A 25,784-nucleotide genomic window follows, 5' to 3' on the forward strand; every position below is an offset into this window, starting at 1 on the left:
CTAATGCTATGCTCTCAGCGTAAATACGTAGAAAAAGTAAAGACCTCTGTCAAAATGTAATTTGTGTTTGAAATGCTTTCACATAGAAAGCAAGACAGAAACCACAGCTTTCACTTAGTCTCCTCTTCATGAAGCATTTTTCTTAGATCTTTTTGGGAGGTGGGGTCCTAAGAGTAATTGATAGCCCATCTCCGCCTCACCATCCTGTTAGACACTCTTTTATTATAGAACAATGACTTAGTTCATATGATCTGCAGTCAGACTGAGCAGACTGAGGCTTGGGGAGATTCAGCAGTCTGCCCAATGTCTCACCACCAGTGCATGGAAGAATCCAGAAAAGAATCACTTCATCACGATTCCTCTAGCAAACCTTTATTCTGCAGCCACAAAAGCTTTTTTTTTTTTTCCCCACACATACTTTACCATCTCGTGATGTAATCACGAGATGGGTCTGGTTCACTTACCCACAAGTTAGGGTCGGGTTCACTTTATTTACAGGGAAGGAAGGCACATCGTACAGAGGACTAGCAACGTGCTGAAGTTGCCTCACCTGTGTCAGAGACAGCGTGTTGTGCAGATGGCCGAGGTCTCCTCGCATCCTTCGTGATGCTCCCCATATCCACCTCTATCATCAGACGTTCCGTCCCTGCCAGGGACTGCCAACTAGTAATCGTAGTATTAATATCAAAGGTAATAATAGGAATAGCAATAGCACGAATAGCAATAGTATTAATTTTTGTCACCCTAGACATAGCACATTTTTCTTGAGTGCTTATTAGATAACTGCATGATATTAAGCAGTTAATTAGTCCAAAAAAAATGTCCACGTAAGTCCATTCCGCCACTTTGCCAACGAGGAAGCTACAGCCTAGAGAGCAAGACTTTTAAGCTACGGAGACTGGACGTGACAGAGCTGGGTGTGCCGCCAAGCTTGCCAGGCTTTAGATCCTGAGCTCATGCCCTTGTGCTCTCCGGCCCTAAGTCGCAGCGATGAGCCATGGGCAGCTTACTTCTCACCATGTGCTCAGCTTACCAGTGGCTTCACTGCTCCTGTGACGTGTCACACTTGAATCAAATCATCCCTTAAAAAATAAACCATCTCATCCCACAGTGTGATTCTGGGGCACAGAACCCAGACAGTATCTTGTTTGTCTTTGGATCACAGAGGTTAGCAAAGTCCACGCCACACGATGGACAATTAGCGAAACAAACTTCAAAAAGCTTCATACGTATAGTTAAACATTCTTACACGTACTTACTCAGAGTATCCACCTTGAAGAATATTTATTTATCGTGGTACAATAATTGCTAACAGTTACGGAGCGCCGACTCTGTGTCAGATACAGTTTTTATAGACATTCTAATTTAATCCTAAAAATCACCTATCTAATAGTCTTAGGAATATTAAACAGTTTCCCCAATAGTACAGTCGTAATGCACATTCAATCTAGGATGTAAATTCAGTATTAGTTGAACAAGACTATTGATGCTGTTTTTCTAAAACTAAAGCACTGATTATAATGTCCCTATGGAAGTGACTTCTGAGGTACAGGTTCCTTTGAGGTCTCTGCTGCCATGTGCTTAATGATAACTCCCCCCCACCTTCCCCACACACACTTTATTGATTAGCAATCCTGGGGAACGTTCTTTTCATTGTGACTTGATTTGGTGTATCTTGGAGCCAGCATAATGGCTACTTGTTTAGTCAGCCTCCTTTTTTCATTGACGCACAGTTGAAGTCGTGCCTGGGAGCCAACATGACTTCAAATGCAAACAAACACATATGGCAAAGTGATTTGATACGATTCAATGTAAAATGACTGCTGTATAATTTGGGATAGAAGAGAAAAAAATAATAAACTTAATGGAAAAAGACTGTCGTAGATTACCTAATGAGATTCAAAGTAACCTCAAAATGGGTTCGGTATGTGTGCCTTATGGAATTGTATTTGACCAAACTGATTTTAATTCCTCAATTATACCACAGTCATACTCCTATTCTCCACCTATGCATAGCATCAGCCTTGCAGAATATTAATTTACTAAAGCATGATACTATATAATGATCACTTATTAAACAGTTACTATGTGTCAGACATAGTCCTCTAGGCATTTTCTGATTTAGTTTTAACAATATGGTGAAGTGAAACATGAATATTACCATTTTATGCAGGAGTAAGAGGAGATAAGCAGAATTGTTCGCTGGATGAGGTCTGTGGCTTGTTCTGGGTTGCCTGGTACAGAAGTAGATGGGACCACTGGCTTCCCCTGTCCTCAGAAGGAAGAGCTGCAGGTGCTATCAGAACGAGAACAAAATTGCAAGATTTTGTCTGAAAGGATCCAGATCCAAGATCAGACTGGATTTTCTCCAGATGTGCAAGGCCATTCTCCTGCATTCCCTATAAAAAGCAAAGTAGTGCTGGGGGAAAGGCAGGTTCTCCTCTAGACCAGTCATGGGACACCTGTCCACACTGGCAATTAACTGAGCCTCTTTTGAGCATTAGAAAGGCCTGGAGGATTGTATGCCGCTTGTCAGCATGTGTGTCCACATCGCCTGCCACGTTAATGTGACTCTTGGGTGCTTCAGGTCTCCTGACATGGGCGAAAGTGAGCCTTACAGAAATCAAGAATCTTGTCCAGGATTACACAGTCTGTGTAATCTAGGATTAAAAGTCAGATCCACCCCTTTCCAAAGCCAGTGCTTTGATGACTAGATGAATCATACGTACATTTACCTTTTAAATATTTATTGACACTTGCTGAGAGAGACCTCTACTAGGTTTTGGGTATAGTGAAAAATTCTAAAAAAATACATATTTTCTTAATGTATGAATTACTATTATATATATTTTTTTGCATTCTAATGCTAGGTTTATTCAACACAATCCTTTCACTCTACACAACAAAGTACAAACACAACATCATCTATATTGCTACAAAGTTACAAAACTCAAAACAGAAAATGTGTAGAACTGACTGCGCAAGGAAAGCCAAAGCAGCAATATACACCTGCAAGACCACCAAGACAGCCACAACAGGAGGTCCGTGATGGCCCTGCAGAGCTGGCTGTCAGGTTGCTCACTGATTTCAGAGAGAGAGGGAGACATGGAACGTGGGTGTGTGTGCATGAGTACATGTGAAAACAGAGCCATTTACAGCAATTAACATGGGGTGTTTGACCCTAGAGGTCAGAAGACGCAATGTTATCAAAGTTGTACAAACTCAATGCAAATTATCAGAGCATGAATGTAGGGTGTGAGGGATAAAGTGATCGGTAAATTGAGATTAGTATAAAAAAGTTCATAGCAATAGGTTTTGAAATGAAGATGCAGAATTTCACATGGAAGGTGGGGAGGATAGCCCATCTAGGAGGAGAAAGGGGGTGCCCAGGTGAGGCACAGGGTCGAGGATTGCTTGGAGGATCCGTTTGTATTTGAGGATGGTCATTCAGACTGAAATGATGCATACGGATTGGAGGGTTAAATGAGGGATACAGATTAAGGGCAGCAGCTCAAGGAGGAGACTTCCAGTTTCACTGGTGCAAGTGGCAGTGGAACCTTAAACAAGAGGACCGGCTGTCAGGAGAGAGGGTTCTCCCGACTTGAATCAGATTCAAAATATGAGTATACTGAGGATGTTGAATCAGGAGAGCTTAATGATCGTGTGGGAGGGACACTGAGTTATCAGATTTGAAGAACTGTCTGGAAGGTTGTGTCACTTCCTGGGCGGGGGCACTAGAGAATACCAGTTCCCAAAGGGCACAGGAGTGGTAATTAATTCCATTGTTGACTCATTTGAATTCAAGTGCCCCTGAGATATGAAAGGTTGGCACTCTAAACACTCTGGGATGAAGATATTTAATTGAAACCTATGTACCTATCATTATTGTTATTAAATCATAACATTTCCACTTATTGCCTTACTATTAATAATAAAAGTAGAAAGTGCTGTGTTTCAACAACTACTCATGTCTTTGAAAAGCAGAAATCCATGTCCATCATGATTACAGCAGTTTCTTTATTCTGTTTTTCAGAGAGTGTGCATTTTTACGCCAGCCTCCCCACCCCTTATGCCTATTACATGTATTTGCTGAAGTTATAGGTAGACGCTGCTCCTGTGAACATTGCCGGGAAAGTAGTTATTGGGAGAAGCACACATAATTTTATTACTATCTATCCCAATGAGTTAGAGCAGTAACTTGTTATGGTGCATCAAGTGAATGGAAAATCCATATCAGAGGGCATGTTCTACTTTTATGTCAGTAAACAGGAAGTTGTTTCCTGAGGAAGGAGAGAAGTAGAAGCTAAATTTTATGGGTTCAAAGGAAAAGTATAAATTTCAGATGTCTTGGCCATAACAGCTGTGATCATGTTTATAGATCTACACAAGAGATGTAGGTAATGAAATAACTTGTGGGAGAAAGAAAAAGAAAATGTTTCATGATAAAGAAATACTACTCTACTAAGTGTCCCAAAGGAAAGTAAGCAATGGTAAGCAAAGGCAGAGGAAGGAGAATAACCAGGTGTACGTGACTGTGTCTGAGATGTCCTGAGGAAGCGGTAATTCAGCCACAGCAGATAATATTCTTTAATGATGGCTGAATTGCTGAGACACGTGCCCTTAGTATAAATTCTGAGTTCCTTTTTTCTAGGTCTTGTGTAAACACCCTTATTTTGTAATCCATGCTCTTCCCATCCTCATCTTCAACAGAAGGACATCCAACTGCCCAGCCATACTGCACTAATTTCCATTTCTTTCACGTGCCATGATTTTATGATTTTTGTAGACTTAGGATCTTTACACTATTCTTAAGGCAGTTGCCACACATCCAGTTTTCATTCCTCTACCAGATTGTTCTTGTACTCATCACCTTTTCTTGGCATAGAAATCACTGTTTCTGACAACTTTTCTGACACCCCACAGTAGGTCAGAGGACATTTCCACCTCCTCCTGGAACAGCCAGCTGTTCTGCTCCTGATCATGTCATGCTAACATTATATTCTATTGTAATCGGACATTCCTTTTTTGTTATTAGTTTTCTGCACAGATGAAGGAATGAATGAAAGGAGGCGGGTTTGGTGAGCCACAGGAAGGCTTTCCCCATCATCTTAGTGGTGTATTGAGCCTCTTAAAGATCAGGCATAGAAGACAGGGAGAAATGAGTGAGAAGATTGGAAGAGAAGAAATGTATATATGTGTTAAACTATTGTGTTTACTCGCTTCAATGCAGACTGGTCAAGAGATGGATTCTATTTAATAAATGGAACAGAAGTCGGTAATTACAAAACTCATGTTAACTTTTCAAAAATAAGAATGTGCATTTTATAGTGTAAAAGAAGATTGAAAGTTGGGAGTAATTAGATTTCTGTTCAGAAAACATATTACTGTGTTTCCCCGAAAATAAGACCTAGCCAGACAATCAGCTCTAATGCGTCTTTTGGAGCAAAAATTAATATAAGACTCAATATTATATTACATTACATTACATTACATTATATTATATTATATTATACCTGGTCTTATAGTAAAATAAGACTGGGTCTTGCATTAATTTTTGCTCCAAAAGACGTATTAGAGCTGATTGTCCAGCTAGGTCTTATTTTTGGGGTAACACGGGAATAAAAAATCTAAGACAGTAGCATGAGAAGTACAAATATTCACCTGAAAAACCACTAAGAGAGAACTAGATAACAGTGTTCTGTCTATTCAGGATGCTGTCCTCTCATACCACGTCTGGTTAGGGGAAAAATGAAAAGCAGTGAATTTGTTAGATTTACTATAAAGAATAATTATTTGAATTTAATGCCAATTTATTAAGGTACTTCCACATGTTAACTGCTAAAATCTTTACCAAGGTAAATTATACCCTATTCTTGCTCTCAGATTATCAGCTAATACTGTAGCTGAGTAATCCCATTTTATGTCAGAGTTTAAAAAAAAAAGATAGATTCTGGTCAGCCTAAAATCAAAGAGGATAAATTCTATTCTTTGCAAAGTTTCTAAAGATTATCATTTAATGATAAGTGAAGTTATATTAAAATTAAGATAAGGTTAACTATTATAATTCCAGAAAATAAGGAAACTAGAAAACCTACTGGGATTATGTCAAAAAAGCCAACCGAGGAGGCTCTCACTGACCAAAGAAATATTTTAGCATCAGTAAGAATATTACCTGCAGTTTTGAAACATATCAAATATGTTTAAGTGAATGGGTTCATGATCATACTAAAAAAAAAAATCTCGTTGGTCACCTCTGAGAGACATTAAGGAACCATCTCATTATTTTGAAAACTAATAAATGAAGGGAAACCGTCAAACATGTATCCTACTTTTCCTATGTAATCTATACCTCAAGGTAACCAAATAGAAGACGAGAGGGAATGTTTCTTTAAAGATATATTCCAGGTAATAAATAAAGAAGCTCATTTTGCAATCCTAAATATTAATAGACCAAGTCGATTATTATAAAAGTTCATAAAGAGACAATTTGCTTTTCAGTACCAGTCAGAGCAGAATAGCTTTTATTGGACTATCTTGCTGCCCATAGTGATTATAATTCCTGGACAAAAAAAAAATTAAAACTGCTCAGGACTTTGAAGTTCAACTCAAAACATGTAGAAACTTGAGAAGACTTGATTTTTTGATGGAAGGAAAGCAAACTGGGAGATACACATTTAACTGACTTTTTCCTAAAAACACATCCCAGTTTGCAGGGCATCGCAACACTTTTACCAGGCTGAGGAGACAGAGGTAAGAGTTCAAGGTTTCCAGAGTGGCTAGAAATTTAGGTTGGGATACTAAAAAGGAGGGGTCAGAGAGGGATAGTCTCAACTCCTGCATACACATTCCCCTTAAATCCTTGGTTGATTCCTGAACTGCACATGCCCAAGGAGTACCGAGAACCCAGGCTAAAGCAGGGACTGGGAGATTAAAGTCCTAAAGATTTCAGCATCTTCCTAGTGCTGGAAAGACCACCTTTGGAGCTCAAGTCCTGCCAATTTAGAGGGACTTGCTAAACACCCTGGGCATTTAACTGAGAACCAGAAAGGCCAATTGCCTTAGGAGTAAAGACCACACCTGAGGACAAACCAAAGTTGTTATGCCCTAGGGCTAAAGACAAACCAATATAATATCCATCCCAACAAAGCCTGGAACCGAGCTTTCACAGGGTCAAGGTGAGCTGCCAGTAATTCCACTCCCTGAGGACCTCTTCCATTGACTTTCTGCCACCGCCATCCCTCCCTCCCCAGTCTCTCCTACTCCTTCATCTCTCAGCACCCTCTCCCCTTCCCCACTTCCTCCTTCTTTCCTGACCCTAGACATTTACATAAGCAGAGATCTACTCAGTTTAACTATCACTTCTTCCTCAGAGATGTCATCCCTAATTAACAACCTAATTTAAGTCTTTCTGTTCAAAGCTCTCATACAACCCTGTCCTTTTACTTCATGCTCCACTTAAAATTTGTGAACATATATCTATACACCTGGGATGAGTTGTCTGATGTCTTTCTCTTCCTTCGTATTGGATGATCCAAGGACAGAATGTGTTCACTGTTGCAGCACCAGCTCCTACAGGAGGACTTGGTTCAGCACCTACTTGTTAAATAGATGAATTAAGAGAAACATTTGATTAGCTACAGTATAAACTGGAAAATAAATAAGTATATTAAAAAAATCACAAGTGTGTCACACTCACACAGTAGTGATTGATTACAGGAAAAATAGCTATGAGATGAACATATGAAATTTCAAATGTTTGTTACTAAAATGATAATAATAGCATACAAATTTAATAAATAAATGTTGAGGCATTTTAGCACTTCCATGAGAAACCCTCAGCTTTTCTGTGTGTGGTATGAGAGCTTGGAATGATTCTCCACATCTTCCAAGTAAGGAAATGGAGACTAAGCATGTAAGTGACTTCTGTGACAATATAAAAATTATAAATAAATATTAGAAACAGGAACACATCGTACATTCTCCAACGACACACTCAAGTATCCCTGACAAAGAAGATGTTATGAACTTCAAATCTACTTAAAAGTTTAATTTAGATTGACATGTAAGTGGCAGCGATCATGTTTGTTTCCATAACGTCCTGGAGGGTTGTCACTGACCTTACCTCAGTCTATTTAAAACCGTGATAGTAAAGTCACCTTTTCCCTGTGGCTATATGCAACATTTGGTCCTCTGCCTTCTTCCTTTTTATTGAATTAATTTTAGTCGTTTTAAACTGAAGAGTCCGTTAAATCATTCTGTGTCCTTTTATGCTACTATGCAAAAATAGTACAACTTATTTCCTGTTCATTTCTCGAGTGCTTGGTCTCTTCTCTCCATCTCTTTAAAACTCAATACAGTAATACAGACCTCAAGTGCCTGTACATCACGCTGTTACTTTAGTATTTCACTGTATAATAGTTTAACAGGGACTCAGTCTGACTTATGTTTCTTAGGAGTCAATATTGGACCTCTGTTTGTTTAGTAATTCTTAGGTAGAAATTTTCAAATAAAGAAATTTTCAGATTGATCAAATAATGATCAATGTTTCAGGTGGACCACGTTTAGCCAAGAAGAGTTTGGTCCATAGCTCTTTCTCCAGTGGTAGCACTCTTTTTCTATTAATATTTTTGAGGTGATTCCCCAAATAATTAATAGAAGACTCTCACATTTTTTTTTCTCCAAGAACTCTTTCACGACCTTCAGATAAAGTTAATTTTCTGTTATTCAAGGATGTGTGTTCCCGTTCACTCATCTATTCCAATTTTTCTCATTTCAGTTTCTTCGTCAACTGACCTCATCAATAATATGATGATTCATAGTTTAACTCACAGAATCAATTTCTCCCTGAAACATCTTTCAGGGACAAGTCGCTACCACCTCCACAATTTTCTGAAAATATCACCTATAGTCCAGATAAAGAAAACATATTTATTTTCCATGGTACAGTTCAATATTCAATGAGGTTATTTATTTTCAGAGAACAGGTTTCTGTCACCTTCCTGTGCTTCTTGTCAGATAACCCTCCTGCTGTCATCTGCCTCTGGACCACTCAGGGACCCGTATTCCTGGGTCTGGCTCAGGCAGAGCCCAGGATGTTGAGTGTTTATGGGGACCCCAAGAGATACTTCTCAGTTGATTCTAACATGGTGGGACCATGGAGCTCAATTTAAGAAAGCGTGCTCTTGGGTATGTTTTTCTTAGCGTGGGGAAGATATTGCTTTTTCAGATGGCAATCTGAACAGTTTGCTGCTCATCGAGTTAAAGCAATTCTGCAATTTAGTTGACGTCCATCTCTGAGCCTGAGTGTATCAACATCTCCATGTTAGAAATTACCCAGGACACATCCTACTGCAGAAGTAAAACCCCTTAGGGGGGAAAAGCACTTTGTTTTTATGCATTGCTGTGTCTTCTACTGGGTTCACAGATAACTCTAGAAATATGTGCAGTAGGACAGAGCGCATAATCCACATGTCGGCAATACCACTTCTGTCACCACTCCCTGAAAGAAATTTGACTGTTTTCTATTGGAAAACTCTGCATTCCATTGGAGATTGTATTTCTGAATCATGCAAATAATGCAGACTATACCTCTTTCCCAGGGTCACAGGGAGAATTGATAGGAGAGTAGGGCCCACAATTTTTATGAGTCTCTTCTTTCCTCGATTCCTGCTGTAAATGAGAGAATTTGAGATGGAGGTATTCACTGAGGAGGATTCAGGTCACCGACAATTGCCATGGTGAGTCGGCTCTGGCATTCACTGACAGACAGAGAAAAAGCCACAGAACCCGCAGATGGCTCAGAATCATTCTCGCTGCATAACCTGGCAATGACATTGATAATGGAGCATTTCTTGTGCACTTCAGAAATTCATTATTTTTTAAAGAGGCTGCTTTTAAAAAATAAATACACCGCATGTATTTATTAAACTATTTTTGTGTACTTCTTTCCCTGCCCCATATTCTTAATAGTAAATAATAGCATTAGTGTCAATAGTGACTAACATTTGTTGAATTCTAATTATGTGCCAGCAACCCTTCAAAAATGATGCAGATACACATTCATGCAACAATCCTATGGAGAATATACTATTGTTCTATTCTATTCTTACTGTTATTCCCATGTTACAGGTGAGGAAAGAGGACAGAGAGGTTAAGTATCTTGCTGTGATAAAGTAATGCCCAATCACCTGCAAATATGTTACACTGTATGACATGGGCACATTGCAGATGAGATTTTAAGGATCTTCAGATGGGGAGATTATTCTGGATTTTCCAGGGGGACCCAATGTAGTCACAAGGGTCTTTCTAAGACAGGTAAAAGGATCAGAGTCATAGGAAGAGTTGTGACTATGAAAGCAGAAAGGAGAGAGAATGAACAATTCAAGCATGCTATGATACTGGTCTTGTACATGAAGGAAGGAGCCATGAACTAAGGAATGCAGGTGGTATTTAGAAGCTAAAAAAAGGGGATAGAAAGAGAGTATCTTCTATAGACTTTAGAAGGAAAGCAGCCCCTGCCAACACTTTGATTTTAGGACTTCTGAATTTCCAAACTGTAAGGTACTAAGTCTGTGTTGTTTATGTGACCAAATTTGTGGTCATTTGTTACAGTAACAATACACTTGTGCCAGGTAGAGTGAAGATTCAAACCCACACAGACTAGTTGTCTTAACTACTAGGCTAACCTGTAATACTGTATACATTATTTCAATTGCTCAAAAGGGGCCTAGACTAAGGAAGGTGACTGTGTCAGAACAATGTACAACTTGTTACTAGTAAATTAGATTTCATGCTCTCCCCATGGTGAACCAGGGTTGGCAGGACCCTGTTATTAATATTGACAAAAGTCCAATAGTTAAAAATATTCCCTCAGTTAATAAGCATACTAATTAATAAAATTACAATTAGTAAATTATTATATTGAAAATAATTATTTCTTTCAGTCAAGTAACACATCTTCTGCATCTTTGGACTATAGGTCTTTTACTGTTGAAAATTTTGTTAACTTCTGATTTCCAATTTTCCTATTGTGAGTTTTTTGATACTTCATTTTTTCTATTGATGCAATTCAGTTGTGTGCAAAAGATTCTTTTCCTAAAAGTATTTGATAAAAGATAGGAATAAATGTATCATTGACTGTTAATTTAAATATCAATATTATTTTGGATGCTTAATTTAGTGTTTCCATCTAAAATAATTATTGAGTTGGATTAATACTTTAATGGTATATACTCAGATCTCTTATAGGTTAGATTCAATGTAAAGAAATATTGTTATAAATCAACTGAACTTTTTTTTTGAGAATGTGTTTGTATTTGCAGTGTTCTATTAAGAGTTCAAAATCTGAAAGTCTTTGTGGAATAGTGAAAATAAATTCACCTTGAACATTACCAGGGATGGCTAAGACTTGAAATGTTCCTTTCCCAGTTAATGATATAAAGTCCGAGTGTGTTTTTTAAGTTAGTAGTGTTAGAAGTAAAATTGTCAAAAACGTAAAAACACGACTCTCTTTCAAATATAGAATAAACACATATGAAAGATGCATTTGATTCATTGATGAAGGAATCAGAAGGATGGTAAAGCTAGTCTAAAGAAAATTCAAGAGACTGAGTGCATATAGAATCCATGAAAGAATGTTGCGTTACTATTACTAGGTTAAGTACACAAATGGTTAATGTCCAACAGGACAATAAAAATACCATAACTTTTGGGGATGTATTTTCTACCAGAAGGAACCCATTTGCATCTATACTTGGGAAAAAAACACAAACTACAAATTAACATGCACCTTGACAGAGTCTGGCCTTAATCAGTAATAAATAATAAAATCAAACTTTCATCAATTCACCTAGAATTAAATAATCTTTAGACAAACCTGTTAGAAAATGCTCCAGTATGACATTGAAAGGCTGTGAAGTTATACCTTTGATTTATTTTCAGTTTTTCCAATTTTTGTTAACAGTGGTAAGATCACTTTAAGAGAGACTTTACCTATCTTCTACCAGTATCCTTGTAATGTGCTAGTACTGATGATGATACATTGAGTTCAAGGCGCTCTCTCTCTCTCTCTCTCTCTCTCTCTCTCTCTCTCTCTCTCTCTCTTTCTCTCTCTTGATTAGCTTTTTCATTTTTTCTGATTTTTGTATCATTAACTTTATGTACCATAACTCAGTGTTTTATGATTATTGTTTAAATGTGTATGCTTTTTATAGGTTGTATAAATACCTTTTAATAACAGGGACTTATATTAGAGCTATTATGAGTTTTCTATCTAAAGTAATATTCTTAGGAATCATCTGATTATTTTTATGAGAATCCACATGTACAGAGGGTGCCAAAAAAGGTATACACATTTTAAGAAAGGAAAAAACTATATTAAAATTGTAATACAATGAATGATGCTAGCATTCATTTGATTAATGCCATCTTTTGAGCGAATGTCTTACTACATATTGCTACACATTGCTACTGTAATTCATGTATTACTTTGAAAACTAATACATAGGTAGCATCGCTTAAACTGTGTACATTTTTTTGGCACCCCTGGCATATGTCACATACAGGTTACATGTATGTAACTTGAAGTCATGCTGTCCTGACATTATACTCACATTCTGAATTATGCTTTTTTTTCCCATGAAGAGTATTATTCACATACATGTAAATCTGTGATGTGATTGTAGCCAGTTTGTTGATTCCTCTACTTCACTACTTTCTTGCTTTTTCAGGCCCCTTTTTTCAAGGCCAGCCCCCCAACTCCTATTTCCTCCTCTGAGAGCTAAATTACTGAATGTCCCTGCAATTTCTCAGCAACCCTCAGAGCTTTCTTTTTCAACAGCGGAGAGACTGTATTGGAAGAATGTCTAGACCTCTTGGAATTAAATGTTCCAAGAGTAACTCTAGTTTATGGGGACAAGTATTGCACTTAAAGACCGTGGAAAGTAGGAAGATTATTGATTAAATCTGCTTCAGTTCTAGGTTTCTAGGCCTGAGAACTGAGTTTTCCTCAACTATCTTAACAAAAGTGAACTCAGTCTTCTTTTAAACCTGATCAGAACAGCCTTCTAGTCTGTCATGAACTTATTTGTTCACTTGGTAATTTGTCCATCTCATTGAATGTAAGCCCCATAAGGGCAGGGGCCATGTTTGTGTTGGTCACTTTTGTGGTTTTTTTTCTCAGCATCCATCACAGTACCTCAAACATGATGGGCTAAATAAATATTTGTTGAATGAATGCATCAAATTACTTAGTGTTATACCTGTGAAGTAAGAAGAAAATAGAGTGAGAGAAATTGCGAGTGGCTTCAGTTTAAGACATGAAACAATAGACCATGGCTTTAGGCATCAATTATCCGATGGGGTTTTCACGATCCCATTTTGCTGATGGAAATATTCTGGTCACAAAAGCATTAGGTACCATGAAAGGTTAATATGACCATTAGAGTGTAATAATGACAATAGTGAAGAAGATGGAAAAAGAAATTGTAGGCAGAAGTAATACAGACTAAACTTTACTTGGAAAAAAAATTCTCTTGGTAGCTAATTCCAAAAATAGACTTTATCTAAAATAAAATCATTATTATTATGGTTGCCTTTAAGCGATACATTAACTCAGAGATACCAAAACTGCATTGCTCCAAATATGTCCACATTTAAAGTCTGTCTTATTGGAATTTCCTAATTTATTGTAATCTAATAATCATAGAACACATTATTTGTATTTGACACCGAGTTATGTTTTTACCATGCACATTTATTTAGCTATATAACAATGAATAATTGTTTAGTTCGCATTATTCTTTCTATAGAATGCAATGTTTATTCATGTGTACTTGGTGAATGAATTCTTTATAAGTGCATTAACAAGATGTGGAAACATCAAACCTCTGAAATTTCAAAAGATGGCTGTACAAAATACTTGAAAAAATAATTGGGGTGGTGGTGAATACAATGCTTCACATTAAGTATGATGGATAACCTGCATGAAATGCATATTGGGGCATACAAGTCACTCTAATAATTTTGTCAAATGAAACAAGATGAGTAAACTGTAAAGTCATTTCTTTGCGAGAAGTCAGCTAGCCAGGTGAAAAATAGCTTCATATTTTATTGGGTTTCCCCAGCCTCTTCATTTATTACATAAATGCATTCTTGAGGATAATTGCCTTTTTTTAAAAAAAAAATATTTGACTTGTGAAATGTAGAAAACTGCTAGGCTTTCTGAGTATTATCAGTTCTTTTGTGTGTCTCTTGTTCAGGGTGCAACTGATTTTGACAGATGAACTCTTATGTTACTGGTATAACATGACATCTTTTTTCAGATGAACTGAATAAAAGTGATCTTGACAATGAGTAGATAAGACACTGTCAGAAAGCTGAAAAAACATGTCAATGTCACAGTTATGACACAAATGCAGCTGAACAGCCCTTATAATATCATTAAGTGAATGTCTTTTTAACGATGCCCTTGAAGAGACAGACAATAGCATTGCTTTTAAATGCTATTAGCCACAAAAATAATCAAATAAAACAAAACACAAAGGTGAGTTTAACATGTATTTGAAGTGACATTTGATGAGTCTGATGTGTGTGTGTAGTTATATGTGGATCTCCTTTCTCTACTGTACGTATGAAAGAATTTTGAGATATCAAAACCACTTTTTCAGAAGCTAAAAAAACCATTTGACTTCAACATTTCAAGAACACCATGGAAAATATTGATCATGGAATATGCAAAGTGGTTTTATGACTGTTGATTAGAAACCTTTTTTCTGATTTTCCTTTTTTATGGAATGAGAAAGAACAGCCTTTAATAACATAATAGAAAATTAGGAATGCATTTTAAAATGTATTGGTAGATCATGAATTTTGTAAGTAGCTAAAATAGTCAAGACTAAAATGGCATCAATCCCCGGTATCAAGAGGGAATTAGACATGTGGTGGTTTTATTTTCCCTTGTTGTGACTGGCGTGGAGCTGGACTAGATGTGTTTGTGTGTAGGTATGATGCCTTCTCTATGCATAGACATTTCAAATGCTTAATGAAAAGTATATTTATCCTTAGAATAACTTTTAATTTCTTTGTCTCTAGAATCAGAGGTGCTTGATCTTGATGGAAAAAGTTCCCTTCTCTACAAATTTGATCAAAAATCCCTAAGCCCAATAAAGGATATTATTTCTTTGCAATTTAAAACTATGCAGAGCGATGGGATTCTACTCCACAGGGAAGGGCAAAATGGAGATCACATCACACTGGAATTAAGAAGAGGAAAACTCTTTTTGCTTATTAATTCAGGTAAAACTATTTGGTGAAGTGCTTGAAAAATCCGGTCATTTAGATATCACTTCAGTAACTTTATGCTATTATAACTTATCTGGTAACAATTAAGGTGCTCTATTTCCAGGTTCAAGGGCATATATATCAATATTGTACCTCCATGTAAAAATGATTTCATATTTTGCAAACTGTATAAGACCCTCGCTCAATGTTTTTCTATAGTGCCAATAGACCTTCATAGCTATTTCTTAATGTCATGAAAGGGATGAGTCATTGAAAAATTTTAAGGTAGTAAAAATAATAAGGTTGTAACAAAGATAAAATTATATTGAAAATGAGCATGTGATTGGTAATACTAATAAGAATTAAGAGTGGAAGCAATTACAGCAAGGTTGAAAGGACATTATATTCAAATTTCAGGAAAATCCATACTAGTGTTTTGGATAGGATGCATGGAAAGAGACTGTAATTATTATGAAAGATGCTGGCCCACAAAAGGGAAACTTTTTTTTTCAAGACTGGGAATGATGGTCCTGTTGTCCATTCATTCATTCATTCATTCACTCATTCATTCTCTTCTAAGGTGACACTAAAGTGCCCTCTACTCACACCCTGATCAATCTCACCCTGGGCAGCCTGCTAGATGATCAACACTGGCATTCTGTGCTCATCCAGCGCTTGGGCAAACGCGTCAACTTCACAGTGGATGAGCACAGGCAGCGTTTCCATGCCCAAGGAGAATTCAGTTACCTGGATCTTGATTCTGAGGTGTGATGGTTATGTTTCAGTTAATACACGTTTTACGATGTATATGTGGTTTAGCCGAGCAAAAGGCAATACACGAGAGAGAACCCCACTCTAAGAGTACATCCAAGACCTGGTGAAGTGTTTTCCCTAGGTGTCGTACCTCACAGTAGCAGATTTGGGCGTACACTACTGAGGCTTCCGATGCCTCACAATATGTTAATTTGTGTTGTTGTTGTGGAGAGAGAGATCCTCCACAGGATGTCATATGTGGGAAATCTCCAAGGAGAGATCTCATCACCACAAGTAAATATCAGTTGTGTTGCATGATTTGTGTGCGTGTAGGGCACCCCTGCACAGTGTAGATTTATGGAGAGGATGTAGCAATGAATAGATTAATTAATTCATTAACAATCGATTCAAATGCACGAATATCAATGTGTGCCAGAAATGTATATATAAAAGAAAATGTCATTGTAATTGGTTACGTTATTAAACAGATCAAGATTTACCATGGATAGAATGATGTGTTTTTGTTCCTCAACTAATAAACACCAAATCCAGGGGTTTTTAGCAATTTGTAAGAATAATCGAAGTCTAATATACATGAAAACTGAATGTATATAAATTTGGTTTAAAATCTGTATCCTAATTTTTAAAAATCTCCATTTGAAAGGCACAACATGGCAGTGTAGGGCGATCTACTGACGATTAGCTATACTTGCTAATCATAATTCTTTAAGCAGATTATCAGAAAATCACTAAACAATATTATTGATGCCATTTTTCTTTCTAAGATCAGCTTTGGAGGGATTCCAGCACCTGGAAAATCAGTGTCATTCCCCCACAAAAATTTTCATGGGTGTTTAGAAAATCTCTATTATAATGGAGTGGATATCATTGATTTGGCCAAGCAACAAAAACCACAGATCATCACCATGGTAAGAAAGTCTTCGTATGAAGGAAGGAGTAAAAACAATGCTCTTTTCCACATGATAACATTGCTCTATTTTGGATTCCCATTTGCTAATGATGTTTTACAATTTACTCTTATTCCTTTAAAACTTTTCTCTGTTTGACAATATGCATGTCGGGGATTAATGCTATCTAAAGGAATTATAATTCACAAGACATGATTACTTTATTTTATATAACGTAAAGCAGGGGCTTTTTTACAGTTGATAATTTAATTTTGTTGTGATATTATTACTCCCAGGAAGCTAATTTCCTTTGCCCTGTAATTTCCTTAATAAGATATTCCCTGGCAAACTCTCTAAACAAGCATACTGAGTTCCTGGAATCAGATAACATCCATGTATATTAGAGAGGCATTTGAAAAACTTGTATTTTGCCATGGTCATTTATAACAAATAAAAGAAACTAATAGGCTGCTACAACATTGCATCTGCCAGTCTATTCCAATAGCAGTGTTGGTCAGGCTGGTTTAGATTCTAATTCTATGGAAATACATCATAATTTAAATATAACTGTATTGGTCAGGGTCCAGTTGGGGAAGCAGCACCGCTATGAGTTTTTATGAACAAGGGATCTATTTTAGGACCTGGCGCTTAATATTTGTCAGAGGAACTGCAAAGTGGAGGCCAGCTGTCGGGAAGAAGAGATGGAGCAAAGTGAAGGAGAGCCAGAACAAGCTGGAACCAGCTTGTCTGTGACCATCTTTCACTGTGCATACCTCCCTCTCCCTCCCCCCCTCCCCACAACGTATAGAGGAAAATGGCGGGTATTTCACTCAAATACCAACGCAAACTCCTTTTTTGGCTAACTTTTAACCAGAACCAGACAAGAAGGGATTCTGGGAAAATATGGTTTTCAGTTCAACAAGCTTGATGATAGAAAAGCACACACACATATCCATTTGAATATATGTCTTTAATTGTTCAAAATTCAATATGCACATTTAAGCTCATGTTGTATCTGCAAATCCCAAAGCACATCATGGGAATATGTATTGTTTACGAAATATTTTATTCCTAATTCTTCTTTGTGAATTGGTGGTATTTATATGAACATACCATTCAGTGAAATTTTAAAAAGAAATTATAAACAGGAAAATGACTTAAGAGGAAAATAAAAAATGTAGATAGATGTGTATGTTTAATTAGCAAAACGAGTTTCTAGAAACAGCTCATGCAACTAATACCCACTTTTTTTTTTTTTTTAGTTTCAGGTGTAGAAAACAATGTAATAGTTAGGCATTTATACCCCTCACAAAGTGATAACCCTCCTCCCCCAATCTGCTACCCTTCTAACATCGTATATAGGTGTTACAATTCCACTGACTCTATTCCTTATGCTGTACTCCACATCCTGTGACCATATATATATATATATATATATATATATATATATATATATATATATATATATATGTATATATGTATATGAGACTATATATATATCTAAAATTACAGTTGACATTCATTATTCAGCTTCAGGTGTACAGTGTAGTGCAGTGGTTACCCATTTTTGAGTGGCAAGAGGATTTGCTGCTTGCAGGGTAGCAGGCAGCTGTCCAAATGAAGCATGAGACCAAACTGCAGCTGGTAAATGTTTCCATTTTTGCTAGGTTTGTTAGTCTTATACTTGTTTTTACATTTTGGGTCAGTGTAGTTAACTCTTCAGTTTGTTGTTATTTCATTCATTGGGACAAGTATTTGTCCACAATAAAAGCTAATTCACTTTTAACGGAATCACAATATAACCAGAAGCTTTTGTTTAACTAAGGCCAAAAGGTTTAATTCCAATGTGTATTCTTCTAAGTAAAGTTGATTTCATTGACTTTTCAAATCTGTATTTGGAAAATTTTTCAAAGATTATAGTCAGGAAAAATGAAAACATCTTATTTCTGAAGCATGTTAAGGAACATGTTTAATTACTTCTAAATAATTAAGAACTTAAGCGTTTTTTTAAATCCTTAAATATATGTTATACTCTAGTAGCAAAATAATTTTTCATATACAGTATTTTAATGAAAATTTATGCAATTTAATGTATCTTAAAGATCTATTTTAAAACCATTAGATAAGAAGTAATACATGTAAATCTGATGACAAAAGCATAGTGGTACGAAAAAGACAAAAATAGTTTTTAAAAAAGGGAATGTAAGTAGTACATCGTACATTATAGTGTCCAATGTAAAACCCAAAGAAAAAAAGGTGAAATCAAAAATAGGCGGTGGATATGCACACTGTTCTGAGGAAAACAAATCCAAAAGAGCAATAAACCCATGGAAAAAATGCTCAAACCACTGTTAGTCAGGTAAATGAAAGATAAATAAGAATGATATATTACTTGGCATTTTGTCATAGAATTTGTACAAATTTTAAAGGTCTATAATACCTATTCTTTGCAAGGATGTGTCAATATATCCTCATATTTTACTAGTAGGAATATGGAGTATCGTAACTTTTTATTTTTGGAAGACAAGCTAGAAATATTTATTAAAACATGTAGGTACATATAGTTCTGTATTCAGAACCCTCTTCTGTAGAATTGAAAATACCAGTACACATAGAAGCCTGCAGAGTTATTTATGACAGGCATCATTGGGAGAGACAAAACCTGGAAACAAAGTGCTTGCTCATTAACAGGAAAATAATTAAATAAAAATTGGAACATTCACATACTAAAAAATTATGCAATCAATAAAAAGAAGAAATTAGGCTTATGTTAGATAACTCAAAAGGATTTCCGTAACGTATATTTTAGTGATAAAATCATGATATAGTAAACGGCATAAAACATGGCTCCTATTTTTGTAAACAAATAATGCCCAGTGTGTAGGTATATGTATTCATAAACATATATTTAAGTGTGTATATGTACATATAACTGAACATGTAATTAAAACTATATAGGTGTATATTTAAGTCAATGGGAACAGATAAAAATACGAAAAAATGTGGAAGGTCATTAATGTTCGTTACATTATGAGGTGGGTTAGAAGCCAAAGACAGCAAAGGGGTGAAATGAGTGGGAAAAGAAAGCCAAGTAAAAGATCAGAACAAAAATTTATTTTGATTGTGTGGGGACAAAGCCCCAAAAAACAGTTTCCAGGCTCTCGGCCTCACATAGAAAGGTGCTGGCTCGGGTAGTAAATGGCCATCAACTGTGATCAGATGGCCAGCAGCTGTGGCTAGTTGGCCATCAGCTGTAACCTGTAAGTCATTGGCCACTAATATAATGGCTGTGGCTACGCTAGCAGAAAAAATGGCAGCTAGCAAGAAGATGGTGGCTGGCAAGCGCGGACTGCTGTTAGGCAGATTATGTAGATCCTGCTTCCTGTGTCTCCAGCCCAGCTGCCCGCGAGAATATGTTGGTTTGACTCCCCTATCTATGGCTCCGTGGGTGTTCCTTTTTGGCCTCACCATGTCCTGCGTTCCTATGGGGGGGGGGGCAGGAGCAGAGACCCCGCCGGACACCCTGCATGACAGATTGAATTAATTTCCACTGAATTAGTAAAAGTTGAGAGATGGGAAGAAAGAAATTAACCTAGAAAAACCCAGGGACATGGATACTATGGTATAGCATAGGGAATATTGTCAGTAATATTGTAATAACTATGTACAGTGTCAGATGGGTAATAAATAGACTTATTGGGGTTATTACTTTGTGAGGGATATAAATGTCTAATCACTGTGTTGTTTTGTACACCTGAAACTAATAAAAAAGAAAAAGAAACACCCAGGGAAAGATTTGCCTGACCATCATATCATGGATTTGAAGAACCTTTAAGATGTGTAGCAAGAATTTGAATTTTCATGTTGAAAGCAATTTGTTGTTGTTTTTAAATCAGTGATAATTAGAGATTGATAAATAGCCTTAGTGAATATTTCAATTTGTTACTCATGTGATGTGACTCATTCCTAAAGCGTTTTCTTTTATTTTCTTGTCAGGGAAATGTGTCATTTTCTTGTTCACAACCACAATCTGTGCCTGTGACTTTCCTCAGCCCCAGCAGTTATTTAGCACTTCCAGGCTCTTCCGGGGACCAGGAGGTTTCTGCCGCTTTTCAATTTCGAACCTGGAATAAGGCCGGTCTTCTGCTATTCAGTGAACTTCAACTGGTTTCAGGGGGTCTCCTCCTCTTTCTTAATGATGGAAAACTGAAGCTGAATCTCTATCAGCTGGGAAAACTACCCAGTGACATCACAGCAGGTAATAAATGTATTCCTGCAGGCAAAGCATACGTGTTGGAAAGATTTCATTATCCCTCTGTCCTTCTTCATAAAATTTTATGCATAACCATAATACTAACGTTTGTTTGATAAGTGAATACTTGAGTTAATAAGATTATCGGTATGCTTCCTTAGAGGAACTTGATTCTAATTTCCTTTTAAATATGGCCCGAACACTAGCAGTTCTTATTAACCAAAATGATATTTGTAGGGAAATAGAAATTTCCTTTTATGACCTTCTCTCCCACTTCAGATAAATCAACATATGCTGAAAAAAATTGTTTTGTTTTTTTTTTTTTGGAAAATGTGAAAGACCTTGAAATGGGCCCAAAAGTTGACTGGGTGTCTTCAGTAGAAAACTAGGTGTTGTCTGATACAGCTATCGGTCTTACCTCTCTCTGTGAGAGAAAGGGAGAGGTCTTTCTTGTACCTGTATCTCTATCTCTGTATTAGTGTAAATCCTAAATACTTAGTCAAAGTAATTTTACTTGCTGATGTGTTCTGTACAGAGTTGGATATATTTTGGGAGAGTGAAAAGATTTGTGTGAAGTTGCTGACTTGTGTACCAAATGGAGTTCTCTCTACTTCTAGGTAATACGGTGTCATTTTAATGATTTGAAGTAATATAATTAAGGAGACTAAATGAGTGTCTGGAAAATTAATGTCTAATTTAGGTCAGTACTTTGCGTGAAGGATATTTTTGTCTCTTCATTAAAATTATATAAATTTTGACAAGGGATCTCCATCACATTTTCATATATGTGGAATAACATCCAAGGCAAGCAACTGGAGGTTACATTGGGGTAAATTGCTATTCAATTTAATAAATGATCTTTAAAAACAATTTAAAGATGCCATTGTACTACTCTTCTATATTAACTGTGACCGAAATGAATAGGCTATGACTGGGAGAGGAAAAATGTTAAAATACAGTTGGAAACTAAATATAAGGAAAACAACAATTATACAAATGAATACACAAATGTGAAGTCTTTATATATCTTTTTTGTTGTATTACTGCAGTTTAGACGTAGGAGCTGAAAGTTCAATATTAATTATACTTTTTAAGAAGTAACTATGCTGTGACTTTTTAATGTAATGTTCAAAATGGGATAGATCTGCAGGCTTGACAAGGGAAACAAATCAATGTTGTATTAATAATTAGTAGGTTCCCTAAAATGAGGGCCTAAAACTGTAAGCCTGCCATTAACGTGTAGTTTATTGTGATTTATTTGACATCCTCAGAAGTGGTTATATTCATAGCCTAATTCTCAACATTTTAAAGAAACAGTTTCAGAACAGTGTTTCTGTAATGAGCCCTGTGAAGCTAGTTCATTTCTAAACACTTTACAAGCATGTATATTTAATAAATTACTAGGTGTAAGTCTATATAGAATACGCTGAATGATTTAAAAATCTCTAAATTATTGTTTAAGTCCATATACAGTATAATCTATTATGATATCATATGACTTACTATGATTGCTTCCATAGCTACTAATAAGGAACCTAGACTAAATATGATTATGAATATAAAAAATTGGTACACTTCAGATAATACAAGTAGGCCTTTGACTTCCTCATCTCCTTACCCCCATTTTTTCTAGTTTCTTTTAAAATATTAATTTTTGCTAGTTTCAGTGAGACAAGTACATTTTGCGTTTGTAGTAGGCTGTTTAAATGGTTAGATGGATGGTCAGTTTGTTCTCTTAGGGAAAGACTTTCCACCCTATGTTTCACCTGTACAATGTTCAATGATTAAATCAGTTGTCAGACTGTATTATAATAACTCTAAAGAGCATCAATTACTTATTGGTATATTAATACCATATTATACTAAATCTTTCTATTATGAAAGGATGGCTTAATTTTTCTTAATTACTACAAATTACTAATTTTATGTTATAAAAACTCAAAATTTTTATGTTTTGCAATGGAATAAAAATTAAATTATGTTGAGGGAGACCTGAATTGTGCAAATGTTTGAATTATCAGGTTACAATTTTAATGTGATATACACTTTTGCAAATTGTAAGTCTTTGAAAATATATCAGCCTGTATCATTTTTGAAATATTAAAGATATTATATTAATCCAAGTAAAAAAATATTAGCAATACTACAAAATCCCTTATGACACAAAATATATTCAGTCCTTATCACTTTTATAGATGGCAAAGCAAAAATCATTCAGATGGCATCAAAAACCCAATGAGCAACACATATATTGTTACATGTTGTTATATTGTACGGAGAAGTTTTTCTACTTAAGACAAATTCTTTACTGTCAAATTTAAGGTTTCTGCTATGATTTTCCCATTTCTGCTGATGCTTTTGCCTAAAGGTGAAAATCTGAGCTATGGACAAGCGCTTTGCTGCGATGGGCAGGGCCTGGCAGCTGCGGGCTTGCAGAATATGAGATGTTTCTGCATTTTTCATTTACTAGGCATTTGTGGTTCTTCTGGCTCCGGCTTTTGATTTGCCTCACCCAGGAGAAGCCTTTTTATATTCCCCCTTCTTTCACTGTTGGACTATTCCTACCCTTTCAGTTTGTAACCCTGTCACTCCCTTAAACGCCCACTTTCCCCTATCGTGAGTAGTTCCAATGACTTCCATATTTCCTTTCATCTTGGCAAGAGCTATCCGGTGGTTTGGATCTTTGATCCTGGTTAGTGGGATAAAGAAATTTCTGGCACTGAAAGATATTTGGAAACAGACAAAACACTTTAGCTGTTCCTTGGGTAATGGCCTATGTATAATTGCCTTTTGCACCTTTGCAAAGAACCCACCCTATATAGCAGGCTTATATTTTCTTTATACATCTTACTCCATGCATGCCTGTTACAGTCTTATGAGAGAGTGATGGTGGCTAAGCTATTACAGTATTTCTGTAGCAATTTAGGAGTGCTACCAGAGAAGGAATGGATATAGACTTTCTTTCTCCTGCTGTATTTGGTGTGTTCTCATGATTTGGGCCTGGGAGGGTGAGAAAAAGAGTGAAGGTGAGTGGAAGAGGAAGAGGGAGAGAGAAGGAAAGGGAGAGGGAGAGGACAGGAGAGAGGGAAGAGAAAAGGAGAAGGAAGAGAAGAAGAGGAGGAGAGAATAGAAAAGGAGAGGGAGAGAGAAAGTGGAGGGAGAGTGGAGGGAGAGATTTCTGGTAAACAATCCTATTCTCTCTGACTAGCTGCAACTGCAAGCACTTCCATTTTTTCCATTTTTCTGTTATTCCATTTGGAGCTGTCAGTGCTTCCCACCTAAAGACCATGGTGATCACACCTGTAATCAAACAAGCTGGGTTTATTGCTTATTGCAATAACGACACTTACCCTGGGAAGCCATGGGGGTGTCTCAATTCAAAGGTGTTAAGGATGATTTATTATAGGATTTTGGGTTGTGTTACCTGATTTGGGAGATGTTTCAAGGAAATGGAAAATTGCTCTAGATTAAAAGATGCCAGGAAGTGAGGGTAATTGTATGGTTGGGTACCTTTGTAAATCTTATCTAGAAGGATAGAGGAATGAAGTAAGGCTAAAAAAAAAAAAAAAGAAAAGAAAAAATGACTTACTATTCATATTATCCAAAAGAGGAAGTTTGGTATTTTTGTGGTTTTCACAGTATTCTTGCTTTTTGTCTGAGCTTAGACAGGATTGTAAAGTAGTCTTGACTTTTTTTGGGTCCCATCTCATTGTAGTCACAGAGTGACCTTGCCTGATATTGATGTACTGAGATTTTGTTCAGCAGGAGAACACCAGGGCCAAGCCGAGTGCCCGCCGACTGCTTTCCCCATCAAGGCCAAGATGAGAGGGCCAGGCCAGTTCCTAGCTCTGAGCGGCTGCTTTTCTGTTTCTCCAAGTTAATTGTTTAACATGAGCAAAAAAATAAAATAAATAAAGGGACCCCCTGCCCTGCAGGCAGAGCAGAGAGTAGGTTTTGGCATCAGCTCACCAGGTAGACGCTACCTGAGTGATTTGTTTATCCTCCTCGAGCCTCATAACCTCCATATTTAAAATGAGAATTGTAACAGCAGTGTTGAAGACTAAATGACACAATGCACATAAAGCACACAGTACCCATTATGAATGATAGTTCAATAACACTGTTATTATTGTTGTTATTGTTATTATACCAGCAATATTCCCCTTCCCCCTGACTCAACAATTATGAGCGGTGGAGGCAGTGTGTTAGAATTAGCCCTTAGTTACCTAACATTACGACCAAGAGAAAAATACGAATTCTGCAGTTCCTGCTTCTCCTTTCCCTCTTTCACATATTTTTGAAAGGGGGGCTCACTTCTTATCCCCCCTAAAAGTGGGAAGGAGTTGTATACTTCAAAAAAACAGAATGTGATTTTAAAATGATCCTTTTCATTATGTAGTTAGGTGAAATGCATTGAACAGGTCCTTCATTATTTAATTTGAGTAATAAATCCTGTTGAAGGGGAATAAATTTCCTCATCAAAAGTGAAGGATGTCTATTACAAATGAGGCTTGAGAATAACTTTCTGAAGGTTTCCCCACCAACGTACCAGAACTCTATAACCTGCTAGCTGGGTAGATGGGTACATTTAA

At 36.5% G+C, this 25,784-nt stretch overlaps 1 protein-coding gene across 2 annotated transcripts in view; it reads left to right on the forward strand.

Annotated features, from left to right (window-relative positions):
• CNTNAP4 (contactin associated protein family member 4) overlaps positions 1-25,784 on the forward strand; it is a 229,537-nt gene that overhangs the window by 122,125 nt on the left and 81,628 nt on the right. Inside the window, exons 5-8 of one of the 2 annotated variants that reach the window (XM_081031056.1) lie at positions 15,091-15,294; positions 15,860-16,044; positions 16,818-16,961; positions 20,937-21,198. In XM_081031056.1, coding sequence (XP_080887182.1) covers positions 15,091-15,294; positions 15,860-16,044; positions 16,818-16,961; positions 20,937-21,198 — 795 coding nt within the window. Of the gene's footprint in view, positions 1-15,090; positions 15,295-15,859; positions 16,045-16,817; positions 16,962-20,936; positions 21,199-25,784 lie in introns of those variants that run through there. The other variant, XM_081031057.1, reaches the window with a different exon arrangement.

The sequence above is a fragment of the Rhinolophus hipposideros genome, assembly GCF_964194185.1.
Source record: "Rhinolophus hipposideros genome assembly, chromosome: 21".
In the NCBI taxonomy this organism is placed as follows: domain Eukaryota; kingdom Metazoa; phylum Chordata; class Mammalia; order Chiroptera; family Rhinolophidae; genus Rhinolophus; species Rhinolophus hipposideros.